This window comes from Cydia strobilella, chromosome Z (genome assembly GCF_947568885.1).
Source record: "Cydia strobilella chromosome Z, ilCydStro3.1, whole genome shotgun sequence".
NCBI classification, from domain to species: Eukaryota; Metazoa; Arthropoda; class Insecta; order Lepidoptera; family Tortricidae; genus Cydia; species Cydia strobilella.
Window position 1 is genome coordinate 51,147,780 of NC_086068.1, and position 27,281 is coordinate 51,175,060.

At 36.8% G+C, this 27,281-nt stretch overlaps 1 protein-coding gene across 2 annotated transcripts in view; it reads left to right on the forward strand.

Moving 5' to 3' along the window:
• The window catches only part of LOC134753943 (gamma-aminobutyric acid type B receptor subunit 1), a 176,248-nt gene that overhangs the window by 118,493 nt on the left and 30,474 nt on the right, over positions 1 to 27,281 (forward strand). For both annotated transcript variants that reach the window (XM_063689943.1, XM_063689944.1), the window contains exons 2-4: positions 1,237 to 1,899; positions 9,372 to 9,506; positions 22,987 to 23,157. In XM_063689943.1, coding sequence (XP_063546013.1) covers positions 1,252 to 1,899; positions 9,372 to 9,506; positions 22,987 to 23,157 — 954 coding nt within the window. In that variant the 5' untranslated portion in view covers positions 1,237 to 1,251. The remainder of the gene's footprint in view (positions 1 to 1,236; positions 1,900 to 9,371; positions 9,507 to 22,986; positions 23,158 to 27,281) is intronic.

Here is a 27,281-nt window from a genome sequence, read left to right on the forward strand (position 1 = left end):
GCATATTAGTGCAAGCGAGATGTACCTATAACAAGTAAGTTACGAAAACGTTAGAAAATATGTAGCAAGTGTGAAACTCGTGGTAAGGCTAAAGTTGCACTACATCAAATTAGTGGTTTTTGGAAGGAAATGCTTGAGTTACTTTAGAAAACACCGAAATCCCCAGACACATGCCTTTAAAAATTGAGGAGTTCCCTCAATTCCTCACGGATTCCATCATCAGATCAAACCAAAAATATTACGGAAACACCTTGGAGGTACCTTAATTCTTTCAAACAAAAAAGAATTACTCAAATCGGATCACGGGTGCCGGAGTAAACGCTGAACACGCTACATTTAAATAATCATCATCATTATCATCAACACAATCATCATCATCAGGGCCACTTCATCAAATTGGTGGTTTTCGAGAGAAAATGCTCGAGTTGCTAATGAAAACATCCAAGTCACCATGCACGTGCCTTTAAAAATTGAGTATTAGTTCCCTCAATTCCTCATGAATCCCATCATCACACCAGAACCAGATTAATATGGGACCAACTTGGAAGTAGCTCCTTACAAACAAAAAAAAGAATTACTGAATTCGGACCACGGGTCTCGGAGTAATCAATGAACATACATAAAAAAATAGTCTCAACCGAATACAGAACCTACTCCTTCACGTCGGTTAAAAATGACAACAATGCTCGATTTGACGTTACAGATTATTGTATTAAATTAGATGCATAGTTTATTTTATTGTATTAAATAAGAGGCATAGTTTATTTTATTTTCATTTCTCATGCTCTGAAAGAGGGTCATTGTTGTTGTAAAAGTTGTGCAGAAAATGATACGTTTCTGCACTAGAGCATTTTACGTTCCAAGTACCTACGCTTTTTTAATTTTTTTACGATAAACAATTGAAATTTGGGTTTAAATGGATTGGTTATACAATTTTCATTCTGATATTTAACTCCCCATTCCGTAAATAACGATACTTGTTAATTGAAAGTATCCTCAAGAAATATTACAAAAATTTATACTTAGTCATGGTTTAAAAAAAACACATGCATTTTACTTTCCTCGTATTCGAAATGAAAAGTAGTGTTAAACTCGGGTGAAAAGCATCATTTCATGCCTTGGTTAAGAATCTACTATTACCTATTACTTACTTACGTTAAAGTACACTTCAAGTAAGTTGAAAGAATGATAGCAGAAATTGACAGTAGAAACTAAGAGCGGATTCTCTTGTTACAGGAGAGAGGATGAACAATGCACGGAGAGGTGATCAATGACAGCATGTCCCCGCCGCGAGCGATGACCCAGCGCGGCGCGCGCGTCGGGCCGGGCGCGGCGGCGGCGGCGGCGGCTGGGCCCGGTCACGGCGCGACGCACCATCCACCTACAAAACTACATTTTATACAAAATTACACGCTTATTAGGTTATACCTACTCTCTTTACGGGTGATATCATACTTATATCAAAACGCCTCCCTCTCGCGAGCGCGGACGAACATTAATCTTTCAAAGCGTCCGCTAGTCAAATTAAAAGATTTTGTAAATTCCTTAAGAACTAGGACAATTATTTCCGATGTTAAGTCGTTATTAATCGAGGTAATAGTGCAAATATTCGTTGTTGCCAAGTGTGTGTGCGTGGCGCGGAGTCGATGGAGGTACGGTGGGCGGAGTAAAGGCGGGCGAGCGCGAGCGCTGGTGCTGTGGCTGATCGTGTTAAGTGCGTGCGAAGGAAGAAGAGACAATGACCTGCACATCGGGGGCATCTTCCCGATGGAGGGCGAGGGCGGCTGGCAGGGCGGGCAGGCGTGCATGCCGGCCGCCGAGCTTGCGCTGGCCGACGTCAACGCCCGCTCCGACCTGCTCTCCGGTTTCAAGCTGCTGCTGCACAGCAACGATAGCAAGGTGAATATTAACACCTGTACCTTCTTCTTGAGTCAACATCACGTCACATAAATGTTGTGTTCAAATCATAAAGTATAGATACAGTATTTTATTTGTAACCGCAGCCTTACAGCAGATATAAAATATTTTGTAAGAAGAATAACATAAATTGTATTTAATACAATCTTGACATAATAAATAGCTTTTCAATAATGTACAAGTAAAGCACGTGATTTGAAAAGTTTGAATATGCCACTAATAATTGTATACAATACTTTGTCTAAATAATATTTGACCCCACAACTGCTACCGTACGGTTACCACCAGTTTGACACTGACATATTCACTATTACGTAACTTACTTTCCATACAACTCGCTCGTACTCGCATATTAGTGCGAGGAAAATGTATAGAAAGTAAGTTACGCAGTCGTTAGCGAATATGTCAGTTTGACACTGCTAAGGTAAGGTAGTCGTGGTAAGGCTACTTCATACTTTTTTTAACGCATCGTGGATAGTGGACACCTCTAATAATCTTGATATTATCACTATGTAGGTACTTCATATTGTAAACCCACTATTGACAAATAAATAATCAATCAATCATATAATTCTAATAGTCACGTGGCTCGCCGCCTCGCGGCGGCAACGCTTTATTGGTGAAATTCGTATTAGTTCGCCAAAGCGTTTCGTAATTGAAGTAGGTACATCGTTAAATTAAAGGCAAGAGACGCTAACTCGTTATTTTATTAGTCGTAATTAATTTGTGTTAAATAAAGAAATAAAACATGTAGCCTTATTAAGTTACTAGCTTTTGCCCGCGACTTCGTCTGCGTGGACTTAGTAATAGTAGCTAAAGTAAGTATAGCGCCTATAAAAATTCTCATAGCAATCCAATTTGAGCATATTATGCACACAAATTAGCAGGCACTTCATTAATTATCTCAATTCCACCCCGCTTTTTACTTTCTTAAGGGATAATTTTCGGGATAAGAACTATCCTATGTCCTTCTCAGGGACTCAACCTATCTCTATGCCAAATTTCATCTAAATCGATTCAGCGGTTTAGGCGTGAAGAGGGAACACACAGACAGAAAGACAGACTGACAGACAAACAGACAGACTTTCGCATTTATAATATTAATATAATATATGTATGGATATGGATTAGAATTTTGATACTCGAGCATTATTGCGAAGTGTCTGTTTACAGTCTATTTAAATTACAGGATTTCATGTCTTCGGCACCGATAGTTAAGTGTTAGATCTAAACAATTAAATTTGAAACCGGAGCCAGCTGAATTTCTCGTGCGAGTCGTGCGATAATTAACAAAAAGGTCGGTACTCGGTTCCGCCGGCTACCCCTAGCCGACGTAAGGCGCGCCATAAATCCAAATGATCATAGGCCTACGATATTGCAGAGGCTGAGCCTGACGTTCGATTCAATTATTGAGAATTTATGAATGGCTCACGGAAGAAAATTTTATTGGATAGATTTTCCGAGCCGGCAGAAGGTAATTTTCCATTTTATCGATTTAAATTCACTGAGAACTCGACGACTCCATCGCTTTGGTGGGATTATTCGTCCATAATCGACTTAGATTTTATTAAAGAAAATGTCTTTTAAGGAGTGTGATTCAATCAACAACTTTTTATTAGCAAATTGGCAGCAGGTATTTGACCAAATTCGATTGCTTAAATTTCTTGTAACTAGAAAGAAGCGTTTAAGTGTTCGGCTTTGCTTAATGGTGCCTGTTATGACAATTATTATATTTTTTTTCTATTTTTTATAATAGAACGTTGTTATGGACGATGAATTTTACAAAAAATTAAACGAAATATATTTTTGTACTAAAACTTGAAGCAAATGATTCGCATGCACAAAAAGAAATAATATCCTTCTGTGGAAGCACGTAGTGGCTGTCACTGCGAGTTATTTCTGTGCCACCTCTCGCAACGAGTAATTCTGCACAAGGAAAATATACAAAGACGCATTCGATGCAGTAAAATATAAAAAGACATTACAAAATAGCTTTGTTTATATCTGGAGCTAATACTAATAGGATTTAGTGTTAATACGTAGGTAGACACACCAGCTAGTGATACGCTCTTTACAGAAAAAGGGTAATACGTTTCTCTGTGTAGACGACAGGTAGTAGATACCCATTTCTAATTTGCTAGTCAAAGGACAACCTAGTAAAGAGAAAATGGAAGATAGATTAGTATGTATCGGATGCTTTATACTCGTACTGAAAAATACGGAACCCTAAAAATCAAGGCGTAACGAACAAACATTTCTTGTTATAATTAACTAAGTATAGCTACCTAATTAGAATTGGAAATAATTTATAATAGCTGATGTTTTTAGTTTAACGGATAGGTATTATTATATACAAACTAAAATCCAACGAAATATCGTTAAATGATTTCCGGTGCAAGTACCTATGTAGTATGCATCTATTACAAATGTTTTTATCTGTAGGATTTTTATTAATATAGTTTTCTCATTTCTCACTCAATATAAGTTTCTCCATATAACAAAATATTACGACACACTTGAAAACTACAAGTTTTATAAAAGTACTACTTTGTTCCTTATTATATTAAACACTAGCAGAGTATTGAGGCCCGCAAAATAAATGTACCTACATTTTGACAGTTTTAACAGATTTTAATTACAGACGGAGATTATTAATTATTGGAAATAATTCGCTTTCGGCCTTACTATCTTCCAGATATAAGAAATTGTCTATTTTACTCGAAAATAGTAGTAGTAGTAGTAGTAATAGTAGGCTAAACCTAAAATTAAACCTTCAATTATTTTTCACTTGTTAAATTTTCTGGGCTTAATTGAACTTAAGGCTTTTTAATGATTAAAACAGTTTAATAACATTTAGGCACTACACTTATACTTTTGTAAGTCAGTAAGTACTTATTTATAACTTATCAAATCGGCCTTGTTAAGAGATCAATAAAACTCATTATTATCGTAAAATATTTAAAGGGTCTAGCAGGCTAAGCGAACAAGAAGTGCCCCCAACGACGGATTTGTTCATTCTTTCAGGTGGTGTACTGGCAGGTCCTAAGAACACTCTATGCTTAATATCGGTCCTCGATCTTCTTTTGTTTTCGAGTTATTCAGGATAATATAAAATAATCAGCGTATCATTGAAAGTGTCATATTTTGTAAATTGTTTAAGTTAGATTAACCAAATAAAATTATATTTGACAGTAATAAAATAGACTAAAAATGCATATTTTTAACCTGCATCATGTCCTTATACTTCATTATAAAAAAAAAAACATTTTTTTTTCTTTGTTTTTTTTAATACCTTTCACGGAGGAAAGTACACCTACAAAAAATATACGCCACTAATTCCCACTACATTTTTTTTTTTTTTTTCGTAGCCTATCTAAGTATCCCACTGCTGGGCAAAGGCCTCTCCTCTTGATTTCCACGACTCCCGATTTGGTGTTTCAGTCCAGGTCATCCCGCCATCTCCGTTTGGGCCTGCCCCGTCCACGCCCCTCTACCGGCATCCACTTGGTGGCTAAGCTAGCCCACCTCTCCGGATGCATGCGGTAGACGTGACCGGCCCAGTCCAATTTGAGCCTAGCGGTTTACTACTTGTTCGATAATGTTTTTTTGACATGACGCACGAAGATTTATGCTAATATTTTTGTATGTGTATGTAGTGGATAGTAGTGGCTACTCATACATTTTTTTTTGTAGGTGTACCCTCCGCGAAAAGTAAAAAAAAAATTAGAAGGAAAAAAAAAATTTTTTTTATAATAAAGTATAAGGACATGTTGCAGATTAAAAATATGCATTTTGTATTTTATTTTAATATTGTCAAATATAGTTTTGTCTGGTTAATCTAACTTGAACAGTTTACAAAATATCACACTTTCAATGGTACGCTGAATATTTTACATTATCCTGAATAACTCGAAAACAAAAGAAGATCGAAGACTGATATTAAGCATCGTGTGTTTTTAGGACCTGCCAGTACACCACCTGAAAGAATGAACAAACCCTCGTTGGGAGCACTTCTTGTTCGCTTAGCCTGCTAGACCCTTTACTATTGCATCTCATACCATGCATTAACTACCAATCAGCGACATTAAGGGCAGGCATCGATAAATAACAGGATCTTTGAAGGATCTTTGTGGCTAGCCCCGGAAACAAGCAGATGTGATCCTCAGATAAATGTTTCTTGACTATATGATAAGGGGTTTGATACTAGTCGAAACACGAATGCTTAGAATTTTCTCGATAGAAAATAAATCCAAACTTACGTCTTCATTTTTCGTTTTTAGCTCTGTGCAACTGGAAAACACATCTTTATCCAGCATAATCCACCTTAAAGTAAAGGTTTCCATCTCGTCTTAGGCCTCATAGCACTAAATATTAACTTATTACCTCTTATACCTACGGATTTCTTATCATTTTTGATTTTATGAATTCAACACCAAACGCCCATTTTACGCAGTTCGTTTTCTCTTTCTGTCATGCGTCAAAGTCATAAATGCATTCTTTATGCCAGTAACATTAGATGGCCGTCGTGCCTCAAAGAGGTAAAACCTGTGTCAAATCGCGCAGCGCTCGGAGTTACGTAAAATTGAAATATCCAAAAAACGTTGACTCATAGCTCCATTGAGTAGTAACGGAATCGGAGGTCTACTGTTTGCTTAGCTACGTCTTTTATCTACCAGTACTAATGTAAGAACAATCGACAACATGCTAAAGTATTTTCCATTTGACGACACAATAACTCCGTAAAATACTAAATATCATCCTGCCGCCGCGGCACGCGCAATTGACCACATTAACGTTATTCCGGACTCCGGAGTATTAATGCATTCGGCGACAATCGCTCAACGAACTGTATAAAATTACAAAGCGTCCATGATACGAGGGGAGGTACAAATTTTCGCGGAATGAAGTATTTGCAAATTAAATAAAACAATAGAAGTATTTTTCTTTTTCAATATAAGGTACAAAGGGCCATTTCGACTGGTAAGTTTTAAAGTGCAACTTTAACCACCGAAAACTACTATTTACAGTACGTTTACAGGCAATTGATTGCCTTCATAATATTGTAGATTAGTTGGTTTATTTTTTTCAGACTCACATCCAAAAATGTTGAGTTTATACTTTAAAATGAGCATTTTATATAAAATTGCAAAAATAGTTGTAAATACCCCGCCGAGGGGCAATTACAACTATTGATAATAAGTTTCGTTACAATGAACTTGCACAGCTATACTTGTCCGTTAGTCATGGCGTAAGGGATCTAAATTTAACCCGTGTATTTATGTAGCTACGTTTATTTTTGCAAAAAAAGACAATAGATTTAAGCGGGGTAATTTCAACTTGTCTCCATAGTAAGTAGTGATGAGACTCGTGTCTATAAGAATCAATCAATAATATCTACAAGTTTACACCTTTTTTAGGGTTCTGTACCCAAAGGGTAAAAACGGGACCCTATTACTAAGACTTCGCTGTCCGTCTGTCCGTCCGTCTGTCCGTCTCTCTGTCTGTCACCAGGCTGTATCTCATGAACCGTGATAGCTAGACAGTTGAAATTTTCACAGATGATGTATTTCTGTTGCCGCTATAACAACAAATATTAAAAACAGAATAATATAAATATTAAAATGGGGCTCCCATACAACAAACGTGATTTTTTTGCTGCTTTTTTCCGTAATGGTACGGAACCCTTCGTGCGCGAATCCGACTCGCACTTCGGGCCAGATGTGTAGGGTGGTGAATTTTGGGGGTTCCCCGTACTTTGAACTGAAACTCAAAAAAAATTTTTTTATTAAACCCATACGTCTATGGATAGGTCTTCAAAAATGATATTGAGGTTTCTAATATATATTTTTTCTAAACTGAATAGTTTGCACGAGAGACACTTCCAAAGTGGTAAATGGTGTGTGTGTGTGTGTGTGTGTGTGTGTGTCCCCCGCTGTAACTTCTAAAATAAGAGAATGATAAAACTGAAAAAGATATATGATGTACATTACCATGCAAACTTCCACCGAAAATTGGTTTGAACGAGATCTGGTTAGTAGTTTTTTTTAATACGTCATAAATCGTAAACCGCAATTTACCTTTCATTAGCGTTTCACATTAAAAATACATTGTTAAAATTATGTAATGTACGGAACCCTCGGTGCGCGAGTCCTACTCGCACTTGGCCGGTTTTTCTTTGATGGCTTCACGCAGTCTTTCTAATACCATTGCATAATATGTCCCAGTTAGGGAACATCCAAATATTCCGAAATATGTTTTTCCGAATTTTATAAGCACGATTTTCATAATCCCGATTTTTTTAAAGTCCGAAATATCAAAATTACGACTTTTAAAAACACGATGGAAGAAAATCACGAATGTGCTATTTCCGAAAATTTAAAATCCCTTTGTCATTTGACCGAAAGCTTAGTTCCGATTTAACACTTTTCCGAAAAAATGCTTTTCCGAATTCTTAAATTCCGAAAAACCATTGTCCGATCGGAAATAAAATAATTCGGAATTCAGAAATTCGGTCTTTTGTAACGTCGGAAAAATGAAATTCGTGATATTCAAATGAAGACACGTTTCGTTTTATTAATTCGGTATTCAGAAATTCGGTCTTTTGTAAGGTCGGAAAAATGAAATTCGTGATTTTCAAATGAAGACTCACGTTTTAGTAATTATTACGGGTGCCTGTCGTGCCGCATCACGTTAAATTCGGCATTCTAAAATTCGGCATAAAATATTTTTGGCATAATAATTCGGCATAAATAAATTCGGCAGAACTGCGACCCTCAAGATAACGAACTGTTGCCAGAAAAGTGGATTAATTATAAATTAGCATCTATTATTGTAAAGCGTATGATTTTTAATATTTGTTGTCGTTGTATACACCTAAGTAATCATATTGAGCACATCGTTTCAGGTAGGATTTAAATTGCGGAAGCAGCTAAATTTAATGAATATTGGTTTTTTTTTGTAATAATACATCGTTTGTTTATGAAAACGGGTAAACACGTAAACATCATTATTTGCGCGTAAACCGCGGGTAGTTTTCATCACACAGCTATCGGCTAATAGTAGCTGCTTTGCATCGTTCATATCGTTAATTAGTTGACCGGTTAAATACGTGCCTATCTTTAAAACAAATGACGGTTTTGAATTGACATTTATATTATTTTTTTCTAAAGAGTTCTCATACCAGATAAGCAAAGAGGTTTTGTACTACTTTACCTCCTTCTACTTCATTCCGCGAATATTTGTACCTCCCCTCGTAACACTTATTTTTATTTCCGAGATAAAATAAGACCTACTTATAGGAAAACGAGAAGGAAGTTGTTGGGAAGGAAGCATTAATTTTCTTGTTTCGCTGGTTTTGGTATTACTACTATACTTTGACCATTATATCGCTCGCTGCGTACATATAGGTATATGAAGCCTACCTATTCCATTAAAATTGTATTTGTGTTTGTCAGTGCGAGCCGGGGCTGGGTGCAAGTGTAATGTACAACTTGCTCTACAACCCGCCACAAAAGTTGCTGCTGCTGGCGGGCTGTTCCACCGTGTGCACCACCGTCGCCGAAGCCGCCAAGATGTGGAATCTCATGGTTGTAAGTAACGATATACGTTTTTTTTTTTCATTGGTCACGTACCTTCTCGTTCAATACTACTACTACTACTTAATGGCGCAGCGACCCAAAATGAGTCTTGGCCTCCGACACGAGTAAACGCCAGTTGTCTCGATCCTGCGCAATCTCCCGCCAATAAAGACCGTACAGCCATTTTTCTCGTTCTTGCTTTCACTACACAAATAATAATATGCCTTTATTATATCCACAGTAAGTCCAGAAGAAACATACTTCCTGATACTTATAATACTTATTAAGGGGCCCACTGACTATCAGTCCGCCGGACGATATCGGCCTGTGAATTAGAACAAAAATTTGACAGTTCCGAACAACTGATAGTCAGTGGGCCCCTTAATAAGTATTATAAGTATCAGGAAGTATGTTTCTTCTTATTAGTAAAAAAAACTGCAATAAGTGCAAAGAAAACACACACAAATAAGTTATTGGCTAAAACTTTATTTTTGGTACAAGCTTTTATCGCTAATTGTACTTTTCTTTTCATATTCCTGAGTACTGTAATACTCATTAAGACAATTCTTAAAACCCCAAACACAATTGGGTTTCGTTGTTTTATCACAGAGTTCCCATGGCCACCTCCTATCTCCATCATCAGATCAGCTCGATGGTACCATAATATTGCATTATCACCCGACTTACATAATTACATATGTATAAAAAATTTCAGCTACATTGGAAGTCGGGAACAAATTTAACTTGCAAGATTTGACCCGTACAAACATACATACACAGATATGAAGTACCTACTATACGAGATGTAGGACCTATATTTTTTTTCATAAAAACTAATCTGCAGAGCTTTTGGCATTTGCGTACATACAGACTATTCAAGGTACCTATTTATGTCAAGGAGGTAGCATGTAGTCACATCAGGGAACAATGAATGCATTGGTCGATCCCTTTTATTTATTTTCCCCTCACTAGCTCGGAAAGTTGTCTTTTGTCCTTTAAAACAAGCGGGGAAAAACGCATTTTATCCACTAGTGGGGAAAGTAATTTGACCTTGGATGGAGCGTGTTTAAGTAGCTTGACAGATAACAAAACGTAAAACGCTCATAATAATGGTTCGTTCGATATTAATTATCATTAAACAAATGGTTTGAGAATCTAATAAAAAATACCAAAAGCTTTATTCCCATGTTTTTTAATAATGACGTTCAATATAACGAACGCACGCACGCAATGAACGCACAAGTTTAGTCGATGCAATTTCAAACGCATCATTGACATTTCATACGTCATATATTGACGTTTACTTAAAACTTCTCACGTAAAAATACAGAATTTCCAGTTTCTTGTTATAATATCGTAAAAAAATGAGTGATTCCAGTGATGAAGATGATCTAACGCCTGTGGATGTTGCACTTTCCTCGCTATAGTGAGGTGAAAAGTTTTGTGTTATACACGGTTGCAAATGTATTTTACTTCTCGTGTGTTGAAACACTCGCTACGCTCAGGATTCTATTTTAGAACCACTCGCTTCGCTCTTGGTTCGACTATAGAATCCTTTCGCTGCTCGTGTTTCAATTCCACACTCGCGGGTAAAATACAACTTTGCACCCTTGTATAACAAATAACTATTCTTTGTTAGGGAACGGCGCCGCTCCGAAGAGTCATGCAATTTGTCCCACCATTGTGTTAGACGCTGCTGGAGAACTGTGAACTGTGTATCTAAAAATATGAATAAAACATGCTTGTCAGCTTTTCCCAGTTCCGATGACGAAATTCTGAAGACTAAGCAAAATTTTTAGAAATAATAAATAGTATAGATTGTTAACCAAGGGTGGAAAGTGAACCCGAGATATTTTGGCGCTCGAGAACGAAGTGAGAGTGCCAATAGTTCGAAGGTGAGATGTGGTTACTTTTACCCGAGTTAAACACTCTACTTTTCATTTAGACTATGAGGAAAGTCAATCACAAGAAAATGGTTTGACGGTTAAGAGAATTAGGGACTGGAATTGGCGCCATTTATATTTTGATCGAAAAAAAAATCTACAACCATAGACAATCCGATCTTAAATTGGGATGTGTCTGAAACGGCCTTAATGTATACGTATATGTAAACATTCATCGTCATTTATAGTTGTCAAGCAAATCTTGTCAGTAGAAAAAGGCGCGAAATTCAAATTTTCTATGGGACGATAACCTTTCGCGCCTACATTTTTTAAATTTGCCGTGTTTTCTACTGACAAGATTTGCTTGATCAACTATACATATATTGATTTATTAACAAATATTTATGTTTAAGTATTCCATATATTTAAATCTGAAATACAAGAAGATTTTTTTTAATAATTTTTAATATTGATAATACTTGGTCTGAAAATGCGGAAGCTAATATGAGAGTTTTAACTGAATAATATGGCATATATGGTTGTTAGCCCTTGCTCAAAGTACAAAAAAAAATATACTTTTCACCCTAGGTTGGGAAATGCAATTTTCCACCCGGCTATCACTATCAGCCAGCTTTCCGAATAGGAGAGATGAAAATATATTTAGGTAACAATACATATGTACGTACACTACCAAATTATTATTATTATTAGTGAGCTGTGAGCTGCACTTATACCTCGCGATCCCTCATTGCTCCATAATTTTGGAAAATACAAAAAACTGAATCAAGGAAAAACAAAAAATCATATTTTTTTAATTTATTTGTGTGACTACTTTAAAAAAAACACAAATCAAAATATTTAATAAAATAATTTGATTTGTTCCCAAACTTGTTCATAGAATATCGGTTTCAGCGGTAGGCCCTCAGGTGGATTTGTGAACTTTTGGCCCACTATATTTATTATTAAATTTTAAAACGTGCTTTTATTAGTACGTATGTATATGTGTTCACATTGTCGACAAAGTTTGGTTAAATTAATGTAATTCAGATACCTGACTAACACGGAAAGTTACTTAACCACTGAATACCTATTTATTATTAATAAACTGGTTTAAACTGTCCCTACCCGTTGATATTCGAATATTCCGCGGTTAACCTCAGCAAAGAACTCTCAGATTTATTTATATCACAAACCAAAACTACGCTGTGAAATAAAATGATCGTACTTCATTTATATTTCACGTTCATGCCATGAAACCTAAGTCTAGACCAAGGATAGTGAACTGGTATTCTTATTTATTATACATATTATAAGTATCGAAATTTCCTTTCAGAATGCGAGTATAGAACAGAGTAGGTACATCAAACTGACATACCGTAAAATGGGGTTACTTTGATTCGCGGGGTAATACTGATCATCGATTTTTAAGGAATAGGGAGTTGATTTTTGAATGCGATCTTAAGCATTTTAGAAGCAAATTTTAGAAGAAACAAATTCCTTATAGTTTAAAAATCGATGATCAATGTTACTCCACGAATCAGAGCAACCCCAGTTTACGGTACTCGTATATGTGATGTGACAATATCGGCATTACTTACTTCTGTACCAGCATCGATATGGAAATACGATAACTAAACCTTAATAAATATGAATCTTCGGCACGATAAAGGATGACCCACGACAGGGCCGGGCCCAGGCCGAGGCGTCCGACATGTCAATAACTCCCTTCAATTTTATTACTACTCATAAATTGTATTCGCCATTTTATTTATCAAATATGTACTTCGCCATTTTAATAATCGGCGGTGGACTGTGTGGGTAATATCGGCATATTGACAACGATTCAGGTGGTAACGTTGATTAATTGTTACACAAGCCAGTATATCACGTGTGAAAATTGAATCGAAAATACAGCGTTTCTTGTGAGTATATCATTAATAAAATAAAGCGCTATTAGTCATCGTGATTAAATGTTTTCATGGAGAATAATAACGAGACGGCAGTGTTTATTGTTATTGCGGGTCACGTTGATGGTAGCTGATCCAAATCACCCCATCGTGGATATAGAAACTTTGTTATGTACTAGGTACCGTAGGTACCTACGGATATGATGGTCGTTCTTGGCTACGTGACAGCCGAGCGTGATAAAACGGTGTCTGTCACTTTCAATCCAGTGGTGTTAACAAGTGACGGTTATTCTATCACGTGGATAAAGCCATCCATAAATACGCCTGATGAGTAACGTAATATGTTTATAGAAGATACCCGAAGCGGGCTAATAAATTGTGTCTAATTTCAATAGACGAAACGACCAACTCCATTTTTAGGGTTCCGTACCAAAAAGGTACAAAAGGAACCCTTATGGTGCGACCGTCCGTCTGTCACATCACATCGCTAAATATCTCGAGAACGACTAATAGGCCAAGCAATAAGAAGGTATAGAGGGAAATGCTAGGAACACAATTTTTAACTTCGTAACTTTTTTTAAGTCCCGAGACAGGATATAATATAGTTTTTATCTCAAAAATCATACTTTGAAGGTGTGAAATTTGGTGTGAGGGGAATTCAGCTTCTTCGCCGAAGTTGAATTCCTGAGGTTAATACTGTTTAAATTTAGGTTTGAAGTCATGTTTGGTATCATTATAAACTAAATCAAATATGTAGACCGTCCCAAATATTATTTAAATAGGTTCAGCGGTTATTGATTCCCCATACAAATTTCCACTCCACTTTTCACACCCTTAAAAGATGATTTTGGTTATAAAAATTTAGGGCTCTCATTTTTATCTTGATTATCTACTATACCAAATTTCAACGAAATCGGTTGGGCGGGTTAAGCGTAAAGAGGAGTTTTATAAAAAATCATTTTTTTTAAATTTTGTTTTTACTTAGGAATGATGTCAATGTTGATACCATAAATGAATTCAGCACCCCCGATTTATACGACAACGATCCCAAACCCGGCCTAGCAGCTTAATTGATGTAGATAATCAAGATAAAAATGAGAGCCCTAAATAAACCTTCAAGAGCGGATATCTCAAAAACTATACCAGATATCGAAAAACTTGACTGAATAAAACTTGTAACAAATTAAATCTCTTTTCATTTTGTATAAGTGGCCAAGTCGCCCAGACGCATAGTTTCTGAGATATAATCGAAAAACCGAAGAATGGAACCTTAAAACCCCCCACTCCCACCAGCACCAGGGTTATGGCCGGGGACTTTTGATATTTCACCTCCTAACTAGTCCAAACAAAGCTACGAAGTCAAAAATTGTGTTACAAGCATTTCCCTTTATACCTTTTTTTGGGCATTTATTTCCTGGCCTATAAAGCTATCGATTGGAAATTTGGAACAGTCATGAATCTTATGAAAAATGCTAACCCAAACACATCGAAAGTATTTTATTTTATTAACTGGTAAATGAGCAATACTAAAAGGGGGCTAAATTTCAAAGTCTAGATACTAGATCAAGTGGGGCATCATTTGAAAGAGCTTAAATTGAGCATTCCAATTCTGATTCCAATTATGATTCCACTCCAAAATGTCGTTTTCATGTATTTTATGTATTGTACTTTCATTTAATACCCTATAATTAGGACTATTCTTTGCATAATATGAGCGCATTAAGGTAGAATTGTTGGCGCGCTTTAGTTTTTTTGGTACAACTTCCACAGTTTTTATCGGAAATTAAAAATTTAAGCTGTGACGTATAGTTGAATAACTGGTTTCTTTTATATTAGACGCAACATTGTTATTACGTTTTTAGTTGAGCTATAAAATATATATAAACGAAATTTCTCAAAAAAAGTGGTTTTTCTTTGTTTGTAGCTCCTAAAATATACATTGTTTTTATAAATAATGTATTAACGAATCATAATATATTTATTCTACTCGTCGAGTATAATCTGTGTATTACGACTTCATATGCAATACTACAACCTTACTCTTTTCAACGTTGGATAGTCTATGGCACTTCCGACTTAAGCATAGGAATTTTATCAAAACGGTTTAGTCAAGTACAAAATTTTTGAAAATAGAACTTCATACATTTCAGTAAAATATTTATTGTTTAAGGAGACTCGATTCTATTCAAATTAGCCTACTTAAACACGCTGCTGCGTCGCATCTGCTTTGTGATTGGTTGGCCAACAATTGCTTCATAAGTCATAAACGCGCATGTGACACCCTTTGTATAGCAACATCCATATCCTACGAAAACCGCTTAGCGTTGCTTGTTAGTCTCCTTAGGCTACGGTGGCCAAAATCGAGAAAAAAACTGTCTTAAAATTGAATTTAGCGCGGAGCAGGTACCAGGGCCTCGTGAGTTACGAGGAGGTGTCGTTGACCAACCCGCCGGGGGCACCGGGCCCCGCGGCCGGTGCGCGTACGAGTATGAAGGTATCGCGGGCTGCGGCAGCTCGCGTATCTTAGCTGTATACTTTTGGTTTGTTTACCTAAGTATATGATTCTACTAGTTGAAAGTATTTTTTTTTTTAAGTATTGTATACAATAGTGATATAATTAAGCTTTTCAATCTCGTACCTTAACCTAAGCAACTCAGCAAGCTTCGTTGCTTAAACACGTTACTCGACTGAAAAGCTCTGTATTATATCACGATTGTATAAAATACTATAATAACCTTTCGTTTGATATAGCACACGTCTATGTATGACTCATGGTATAGTTATAATTTAGATTTTGCAAATTTCGGCAGCGATCACATGTATGACGCCATTATTTGTCACTCAGGCACTATAGAGATTGTCTCACAGCAGTTTTATGATCCTTTTTATATTGCTAATAACATACTAGAAGCTTATGCGGATTATCCTGAAAATTACCAATTTGGATTTTTTTAACTTTAATGTATTTGTTCGAGCAAATACCTACATTTTGATGCATAATTATCACATTTTTGGTCTGATTTTGATTATTTTGATATCAGTGTATGGCTTGAGATATCACCTTTAATTTTGTAGTACATTGATTTAACGTCCGACTTTTGGTTTGGTTGAAAAACCCAAATAATCGTTTTTTTTTCATCATTTTTATTTATTTTTAAATTTCCCTTAAACTATTGTATGTTTTGGTACATAGTGTATTAGTGAAATATATAATATTTTATTGGCTATGGTGTATGTGCAATGCATAATTTGGGTGCAAAATGCAATATTCGCAACGAGGCGGGAGTCATTTTGATGACGTCATTCTGCTGAAGTAGATGGCCAGCGCCGCTGTCTCCCGGCAGTTTTGGAGACCCAGTACCATGCCCAATAGCATACTAAAATTTTGTAGCGGTTTCCGGATCTGAACTATCTCTTCGACCATTTCCCAAAAGGCATAGCATAGTACTAAAAGAAAGAAAATTAAAACTACTGATAAAGCCTCGCAATGTAGAAAATTTTATGTCGACTGATCATTATAAAAAGAGTCAAATAAAAGGCGTTAACAGGGCTAATTTTAAAGCAAATGGCATTTAATTTGGCCTTAATTTGTAGTCACGGTGGGGTTACTATTAAGACAAAGGGGACGACCGCTTCTCCATACGAGCGTAGTCCTCATTTTTGTCTCTGGAACATTTTAGAAAATATTAACCATAGCTTCCTCCGTTAGATTTTTTCGATTTTCTAATTATAAAAAGGAGCTTTTAAAATTTTGCATGGAATTCGTTTCTTGCCCTAACTTTTATAATTAGTAATAAAAAAAATCAAAAACTCAGACGAAGGGGCGGCATGGCTATGGTTAATAATTATAAAATAAATAGTGTAAAAATATTTTTCATAATTTCAATATCCAGGAAGGAAACAGGGGACTATAGTGTATGGAGAAGCGGTCGTCCACTATGTATCTTCTTAATGTTTTACATGTAACATCTTCTTCCCCAAAATGCAGCCTATGCCTGTAATAGATGCTACTAAATTCATCCACATTTCCGTCTGTGAAGCAGTGATTATTTAAATCGGATTTCAGCTATTAGTGAGAAAGGTAGATAAGAACAATTCCTTATCCTAGATGTATTTAAAATAAAAGTGAATATCGGTCCTATGGGCATGTTCCGTTATTTTACGTACCTATATATTATTTAGATACTTATTACGTTCTTTCTTCATAGTGTGGTACCGGGCTCAAAGCGAATTTAGGTTTTTAATGTTTCAGGGTTTCTTTGTTCCCTAAGAAGCCAAGCCAGGGTACCTCACCCGCGTGTTGCTCATCTTGTTATGGTGGAGGGGCTTAGTAACCGTGGCTTGGTCACCGACGGTGAAGCAAAGAGGCAACCAGGGCCGACCTGCTTGAGGCGCGGGCTGGCCCGAGGAGGACGCTCCAAGTGGGCTTGGACCGTCGAGGAAGAGGAGTGTCGGTATTGCGGTAAGCCGTTCTCCCTATCCTCGGCGGCCGAGGTGCGATCGCAGGGGAAGAGGAGTAATGGTATTTCGATGCGCCACTCTCCCTATCCCCTGCGAACTTGGCGGGGCCGTTCCGTTATAGCGGCGATGGTGGGGCTGCAGAGGAAGAGGAGTGTCGGTGTTACGATGTGCCATTCTCCCTGTCCTCTGCAGCCGAGTTGTGGTTTTGCTGCAGAACCATAGACCTGATCTGTCGCCGGGCGCCGGGGAAATTCCTGGCGCCCGTGGCTTCCTTGTAACGGGCTCGGGGGGGTCCGCTACAATACAGAATGGAAACCAAGGAGGAAGGCGCGTCGTACCATCTGGCGCGCCTAGCGTGCAGGGCCTTCGGGTGTTCGCGTAGGAGCCGCGCTCGTGGGCGGCTGCCGCCGGTGGGGTCGCGGATGAGTACGCAAGCGTTCCTGTAACCCCACCAATAGGGCGGCGAGGTGGCATACGGGGGTTTTTTAGTGGGTACACCGCGGGCCTCATTAGCCTAGACGGGAGTCCCACATAACCACTCGGGTCACCCCCCGCACCCGGGTGGTAGGTATGCGGAATGCATTTTTCCCTCCTAAAAAAAAGGGTACCTTTAAAAAAACCCGGAAGTTACAATTTTTATCTATGGAGAGTATGGAGACAGAGCGTTAAAATGTGAAGTAAATAAAGATGACAATGAGTTAGATAATGTTTACTCGTATTATTGACTTAATGCACAGAATGTTAAATGCAAGTGGACACTTCTTATACTGTTTAACTCAAGGATTCCACTGGTTTCCGGGGATCACTTGAGCTAATATTCATAAGGCACCCACTTGTGAACCTTTTTCTCGACGGGTGACAATATTCAACTGAATCACACACACAGCTACACATTCGTGAACCCACGGTTCGTTATGAATAATAGGTATGAATACATACCGTATTGGTGTGAGAGGTACCATTTATTAAAGTGGTAAGACGCAATAAAATCTGTATACATCAAATTTAATGTGACAAAAGTTCGTAGAATCATTCTAAATAAATACTGTTTATTTATCAAATACACACATGTCAAAATCAATACATAAATACAACTTAAAATTACCATTTACCTAAACAAACAGAAATACAATTTGGAAAACCTTAATATTTACTTTCAAACATTACAAAAATCTTAGCGATACCTAGAAACTAACAAACACAAAAACTATTCACAAAATTCGCCCCGCGCCCCTCCAGTAGCAAAGGAGCCCATTACGCTCGCCGCGTTGCCACGTTGAACAGCGATGGACAACCTTTGCATAAGGAACGACCCGGAGTGAGGATCATGACCACTCTCCCGCAACCGCCTGCCTACTTCCCCAATAAAAGTCTTGTCCTCAGCACACCAACAGCCAGTGGTTTCCACGGCAAGAGGGACAAATAGGTAAATAAATTCTAAATAAATTCAATAAAATATTAAACGTAAGTGCAAAAAGAGGGGGGAGGCCTTTGCCCAGCAGTGGGACACAGTGGGCTCTGAATAAATAATAAATACATAAATACTTAAAAATCCACTCAATGTTTATTTTACCTTTTTTATTGTTTTTTATTAGTTTATTTTTTTACTGAAATAACCTCTATTCTCACCTCTATTAATGGAACCCTCTGTAAATGAGACAAAAACTTATTTATACCTGGCTAACTGAGACCCTGGAAAGGTGAAATACCTCTTTAAGTGAGACATATTTGCTCGCCACTCGATGTCATTTACTTGCCAATCTATACATATAATAAAGCGGAAGAGGGTCGAAAGTCTGTACATGGAAGATATTCGAAAAAAAATTGGCTGGGGATACTTAGAATCGATAACAGAACACATTCCAACAGTTTTTAGAATTTTTGTCTGTTTATCTGTTTGTCTGTTTATCTGTTTGTCTGTTTATTTGACCGCGCAACTAATGAAAACGGCTGAACGGATTTTGATGCAAACTTTACTAATCTGTCGAAAAAATCCACGGCCAGGTTATAGGCTATAAAAATTTGAGAAAATTTACCTCTAAGGGGGTTAAAAAGGGGATGAAAGTTTGTATGGGGTTCAAGATTTATTTTAAGCTAGCAATTTCAAACTTCGTAAGAAGATATATTATTGAAATACAAGAAAACTAATTTCAGCGTTTTTGAAAATTCATCCCCTAAGGAGGTGAAATAGAGGTTGAAAGTTTGTACGGATATCAATTTTTTTTTGAGTGCGTTACTTGAAACTTTGTATAATGGGCATATTATTATAATACAGGAAAAGTGATTTTAGCGTTTTCAAGAATTCGTCCCCTAACAGGGTTAAAAGGGGGTTGAAAGTTTGAATCCAATACAAATGCTTTGAAACTTCTTAGAAATGTATGATAGACGATTACAAAAAAACTAATTTTGATGCTTTTGGAAATTTAACCCCTCAGGGGGTTGAAAAGGGGATGAAAGTTTGTCTTGGGGTGCAAATTTTATTTTAAGCTAGGAACTTAAAACTTTGCAAAACGTTATTATATTAAAAAGCAAGAAAATTACTTTCAGCGTTTTTAAAAATTCATCCCCCATGGTGGTGAAAAAGGGGTTAAAAACTTTATCTTGATAACTATATCATTTTAGCTACTAGGCCAAGTTAGGTATCGTTTTTGTATACATCGGGTATGCCGAATTCATTTATGATATCAAAATGACACCAATCCCGAGTGAAAACACAAAAATATGAAAAAACTTTTTTTAATTTCTCTTTACGCTTAAACCGCTAAACCGATTTAGATAAAATTTGGTATAGAGATAGTTTGAGTCCCGTGGAAGAACATAGGGTAGTTTTTAACCAAAAAAAATGGAGACTGCGTTTGCATGGAGAAGCGGCCGTGCCCTTTCCTCTTAATAATGGTCACGAAGGTGGGTACTTTAAAAAAAACATTTTTCAGTAAATGTCAAACGATTTGGGACTTAAGCGAGTTACCATGCCTTCCCGAAAAAAATCGAATCTCGCAAAAGTCTCGCAATGCATTGCGGCCACAAGGGGCACGGTCTCAGGAGTCTGAGAAAAACCACGATGAGAGACTCAGTGGCGCTCTAGCCAGGCAGGTCGCTTCGCTTTCGGCTGAAACGGCAAGCCAGCGCGAGTCTCGATTGTGATCCCAAATACATCGTACGTAATACATATGTAGGCGCAGATCCTGACGGAGTGTGGCGCCGGAGAAGCCGTGTTCATCCCGCGTATCCCCCTCATTCCGAGTAACTTCCCGTTCCGCTTCAAGCGCCTACAGGTCCCCGTGAGCGTCTGCTTCGCTATGACCATCAACAAGTCGTAGGGGCAGATGCATTTCCCACTCCGAAAACAAAAAAAAAGGGGCAGACGCTGCCCGCCGCCGGCGTCATGCTTAGACTGATTTGACTGGAGGACCGATTTGGATGACATGATTTTGATGGGAACACCCAAATATTCCGAAATACGTTTTTCAGATTTTTATAACCACGACTTTCATAATCCCGATTATTTATAAGTCCGAAATATCAAAATTACGATTTTCATTTCGTTTCATTTATTAAAAACACGATGGAATAAAATCACGAATGTGCTATTTCCGAAAACTTTAAATCCGATTGTCACTTGACAGAAAGCTTAAAGTTCCGATTTTACACTTTTCCGAAAATATTTTTTTTCCGAATTCCTAAATTCCGAAAGATCATTGTCCGATCGGAAATAAAATAATTCGGTATTCAGAAATTCGGTTTTTTACAAGATCGGAAAAATGAAATCCGTGATATTCAAATGAAGACTCACGTTTTAGTAATTATTACGGGTACCTGTCGTGCCGCATCATGTTAAATTCGGCATAAAATATTTTTGGAATAAAAATTCGGCATAAATAAATTAGACAGAACTGCGAACCTACGAACCCGAACTGTTGCTAGAAGTGGGTTAGGTTAGGTTAGAACTGCGACCCCCAAGAAAACGAACTGTTGCCAGAAGTGGGTTAGGTTAGGTTACAATTGCGACCCCCAAGAAAACGAACTGTTGCCAGAAAAGTGGAAATTTAAAAATTGGGATATTTAAAATAGGAATCACGTTAATTCGGAATAAGGGCAATTCCGAATTCGTAATACGTAAATGTTAAATTCGGTGTTTGGTACCATCGGAATTGTTATAGTCGGAATTATGTAGTTCGGAATTTACAATATTCGGCTTTTTGGGTTTTCGGAAATATAAATCTTCGTGATTTTCATCATTCGTAATTATGACAGTCGGAATTTTGATGGGTCGAGCATTTAAAAATCGGAATGATAAAATTCGTCATTCTAAAATTCGGAATAAAAAATTCGGAATTATGTAGTGTACCCGATTTGCATAGGTACAGTCAAGGACGTAAAAATACAATAATGGTACTGTATCGTTCGATATACACCTACTACTCTATGCCGTTTAAATCACGTCAAAAATTTGAATAAGGGCAAAAAAAATATTCATTTTGGAGTGTAATTTTATTTAGTGGTAGCAAAGAGGATATAATATTATAGAGCGGTACTGTCATAGTAAATTTTGTAACCACAGTAAATTCACTGCCATCTATCGACACACTTTAAAACTAAAAATGAAGATTTATAAAAATACGGTAAAATGTATTTAAATATGGATAAAATTAAATGATCTTTTTTATTTGCATTAATTATTTTTATTATTTCGACCCAGGTTCTTTCACTGATATGCGTTAAAATTAAATAATAACAAACGAAACCGTCAACGCCCTCTATACGAGAGTAGGCAAAAGGTAGTAGCGACATCTGATCGAGAATAAAATTTTCGTGATTTTCGAGGCACGTTTTTTCCTTAGACTGTATCCATCTATTACGGAGTTATATCTATCTTTGGTGGTAGGTACCTAATTGTAAAATATTTTATCTGGACTACAGTCCTCTAGCGTATCCATCTGTCAACTTTACTTTAAGTTCTGTCTCCAGGGGACAGGGAGATAAATTAGGGGTGAATTAGCCGCTTACTGACACAGACCGAATTCCACGCAGGCGAAGCCGCGGGCACAGCTAGTGAACAATAAATGGATGTAACAAATTGACCAAAGTATAAAACTTTAACGAGTAACTAAACAACTAAGTATTAAAAAAATATTGCCACTACCTATGTAATAACTTCCTCCTTCTTAAATTGAAGTCGTTTAAAAATGGTCCTCTTTCGTCTCAAACAGTGAAAATATTTAATTGTATTTTTTCTTACAGCTATGTTACGGCGCATCATCGCCTGCGCTCTCCGACCGGGCGCGCTTTCCCACTCTGTTCCGCACGCACCCCTCAGCCACCGTCCACAATCCTACGAGGATCAAGCTCATGCAAAAGTTCGGCTGGTCTCGCATCGCTATACTGCAGCAAGCCGAGGAAGTGTTTATTTCGGTGAGTTCTTTTCTAAATATGTATGTATGTTGTAATTATTTGGACTGTTTAATTTTAATTATGTACAACTGTACTTTTTTGACATTCATAGGTGCATTATGTTAATGCCTAAATTGAAAAATAAACTTAAAAAAATTGCGGGATTAATGCAAATGACACCGCGACATTTGAATATGTATGAAATATACTATTTCCTTTTTGTTATGACGCCGAATAACATAAGAAATATAAAAAGTAAGCCAAGCAAGGGTGGCTTTATTTGTTAAGGTATTCACTTGTTTCCAGGCTTTATTGGGTTTGGACCATATTTGAAAGTAAGAACACGTACTAAAACGGCTAAATGTTGTTGTTTATATGCATGATTGTATTATATTATATTTGTTTTGTTTTGTTACTTACTTTGTGTACAAGTTTAAGGCGAAAGTATATCTGTCATTACATCACAAAGGTACTTGTAAACTCACAATAGAGGTAAATGTAATATTCATAATTGTCACATGTCTAAATGAGGCCTTGTTGACAAAGCAAACTAGCCCCTGTTCAGATGTGTTTGACCAGTTGCAATACGTTTAATATCGACTGAACAAGCGCTCGCGTGACTACCGATCATTTGATAGGCAGTTCCGTGTTGACGACTTCGAGTGGGGTGCTACACACCAACCTCTTTGTCTGCTAATAGATAAACTATGTTCGTCATTAGCACTCAACATTGTTTCCGCATCTCGAGCTAATAATGTATTTCAAATTTCAATCTAAGTAGGTATGATTGATATTAAGATACGCGCGTGGTGGAGGGTGAACGGATTTTATAAACACATATTATCTTTTTAAGTTTTATTTGATAGTTAAAAAAACCGGCCAAGTGCGAGTCGGACTCGCGCACGAAGGGTTCCGTACCATTACGGAAAAAAACAGCAAAAAAATCACGTTTGTTGTATGGGAGCCCCATTTAAATATTATATATTATTATATTTAAATATATATATAAATTATAATTCCACTCTAAACAGTCGTTTTCATGTATTTTATGTAATGTTCTTTCATTTAATACCCCATAATTAGAACTATTCTGTGCATAATATAGCATTAAGGTAGAATTGTTGGCGCGCTTTAGTTTTTTTGATGCAACTTCCACAGTTTTTATCAGAAATTATAAATTTAAGCTGTGACGTATAGTTGAATAACTGATTTCTTTTATATTAGACGCAACGTTGTTATAACGTTTTTAGTTGAGCTATAAAATATATATACACGAACTTTTCTAAAAAAAAGTGTTTTTTCTTTGTTTGTAGCTCCTAAAATATACATTGTTTTTATAAATAATGTATAAACAAATCATAATATATTTAATAACCTTTCGTTTTATATAGCACACGTGTATGTATGACTCATGGTATAGTTAAAATATAGATTTTGCAAATTTCGGCAACGATCACATGTATGACGCCATTATTTGTTACTCAGACACTATAGAGATTGTCTCCCAGCAGTTTTATGATCCTTTTTATATTGCTAATAACATACTAGAAGCTTATGCGAATTATCCTGAAAATGACCAATTTCGATTTTTTTAACTATAATGCATTTGTTCTAGCAAATACCTACATTTTGATGCATAATTTTCACATTTTAGGTGTGATTTTGATTATTTGATATCAGTGTATGAGACATCAGCTTTAATTTTGTAGTACATTGCTTTAACGTCCGACTTTTGGTTTGGTTGAAAAACCCAAATAACCGTTTTTTTTTTCATCATTTTTATTTATTTTTAAATTTCTCTTTAACTATTGTATATTTTGGTACATAGTGTATTAGTGAAATATAAAATATTTTATTGGCTTTCGTTTAATACCCCACACGTGTATGTGCAATGCATAGTTTGGGTGCAAAATGCAATATTCGCAACGAGGCGGGAGTCATTTTGATGACGTCATTCCGCTGAAGTAGATGGTCGGCGCCGCTGTCTCCCGGCAGTTTTGGAGACCCAGTACCATGCCCAACAACATACTAAAATTTGGTAGTGGTTTCCGGATCTGAACTATCTCTTCGACCGTTTCCCATAAGGCATAGTACTACAAAAAGATGACGAAAAAATGTAAAAAATACAGACAGAAAACATGACGTACGTCAAATATATTAGGCAACTTATATTTAGTATGAGCACAAAAGTGATTTTTTTTGACCGGTTGTTCTTGGTTTGCCACGTATCAAGAAAGTGAGGATGAGCTTTGTTTCTTTGGCGGGAGGTGCGGTGGTAAAAACGCGACGGTGGCACCAAACAAATATAGGTAGTTATTCAGAACATTCCCCATTGTACAAACGGTGGAACAGGCACTGACACACCGCATTTTTGTCGTGGCGTGCATACTTGTCGTTTATGCATATAGCCAACATTGCCACTGCACTGAAGTTAAGTTTAATTATTTTCTATCAATACCAAAGTCAGTAGATATAAAAAATTCTAATATGCGTTTTTTTTTATCTACTCACTAGACAACACCGTATTACAATAAAATTAGAATCATCACCTCTGAGCCAGTAATTCAATATTCTTAGTATCAGTCTGGTTATACATCTGGAGGCGGATTTAAACTTACTAATAGTTGTCAATTTAATCTCATTTTGATATTACTTGTCCGTTCTTATTTATCGTTGCTAGCGAGATACGATGCAAGATAACAAATCAAACATAGATTGTTAAAGTTCAAGTGCCGCTCTTGATTGATGTCATTTAAGGTAAACTCACCCCCCGCCCCACCGCTCTTGAAATCCCTTACGAAATCAGTGGAAAAGGATAAAGGATCTTGGCACTACAATTGAGAGGTCGGAAATTTAAGACCCCATATTTACTAAATCGGATTGGTTCAAATGGCTGAAGGATAGTTGTATGGAAATGGAAATGAATATTTTATTCAAGGCATTCAGAGAAATAACAGTCATGAAAAAAGTAACTGAAATGTGGAACCAGTTTAAAGCTTTAATATCTTAACCAAAAGGGGAGATACAACTACCTATCATTCCACGCAGGTACTTATATACTTGAACTGCCTCAACGAACCTAATTGGATCAGCAATGATACCTTTCTGAACTGAGTTTACCGTTGCCGACTAAAGTAAAAGCTAAGCTTGCCAAATTCTGTCTTCTGAATATTATGTACCTAGGATAGCAGATTAGTATATATGGCTCTTAAAATATGGCCACAAAGCGCGTGTAGTTTATATGATATCTTTTGTTGCATAATGTTCTATGCTCATCTAGAGTATATAACCTCCAACATACAAATCCACGCGTACGAAGTCGCGGGCAACAGCTAGTACACAAATACATACTAATAATAAAGACCCTCCTTTGCGTCAGTAGTGCGCAGACGGGTAAAAATAGAAGGCACATGACGGTGAAATGAAGAACCCAACTCTAGAAACATAAGGGTTGAAAAGACAATTAAGGAAGATGATGTAAGTGATGCTGATGGTCGGTTTATAAAGGCTGCATGTTTGTTACTATTCAAATTAAAATGAAAGAGTTTTTTTCTAAGCACTGACACAGCGCAGTGCAGCTTTCTGTAACAAGGAGGCGAATCCCAATTTTAAAAATATTATCATGATATGATATTGATTTGATATTAGTTGTTTCAGTTCAGTGCCGCTTACTAGTACCATATATTAGTTCCATCTAAGACATATGTAACTTCGTATAAGATGAATAGTCTAAGGAAAAAACGTGCCTCGGAAATCAAGAAAAAGTCATTCTCGGCTCGGCTATGCTATGCTCGGCTAGATGGCGTTGACCACATCGTTTGATATTTAACAATTTTAGAAGAAGAATAAGAAGAAGATTGGTTGGTTCCGTCGAGTCGCACTGAGATTAATATCAAATAACAATGATATTGTTGTGATTGGAATGTGCCTGAAGGGCCGCGTAGTTCCACGCAATGAATGAGGCCAGAGTCTTTCACGCTGGACTCAATGTAATTAGAGCGCCTCCGGATTTTTCTGCATAAGTGGGTTTGAAGCGTTTTTACGCCTCTATTTTGCATTCTCGCTGTAATAATATCTTCACTTCGTAACTCAGATAGTTTAAGGGTTTAAGCGAGTTTTTTGGAGGTAATTTTAACATCAAATTT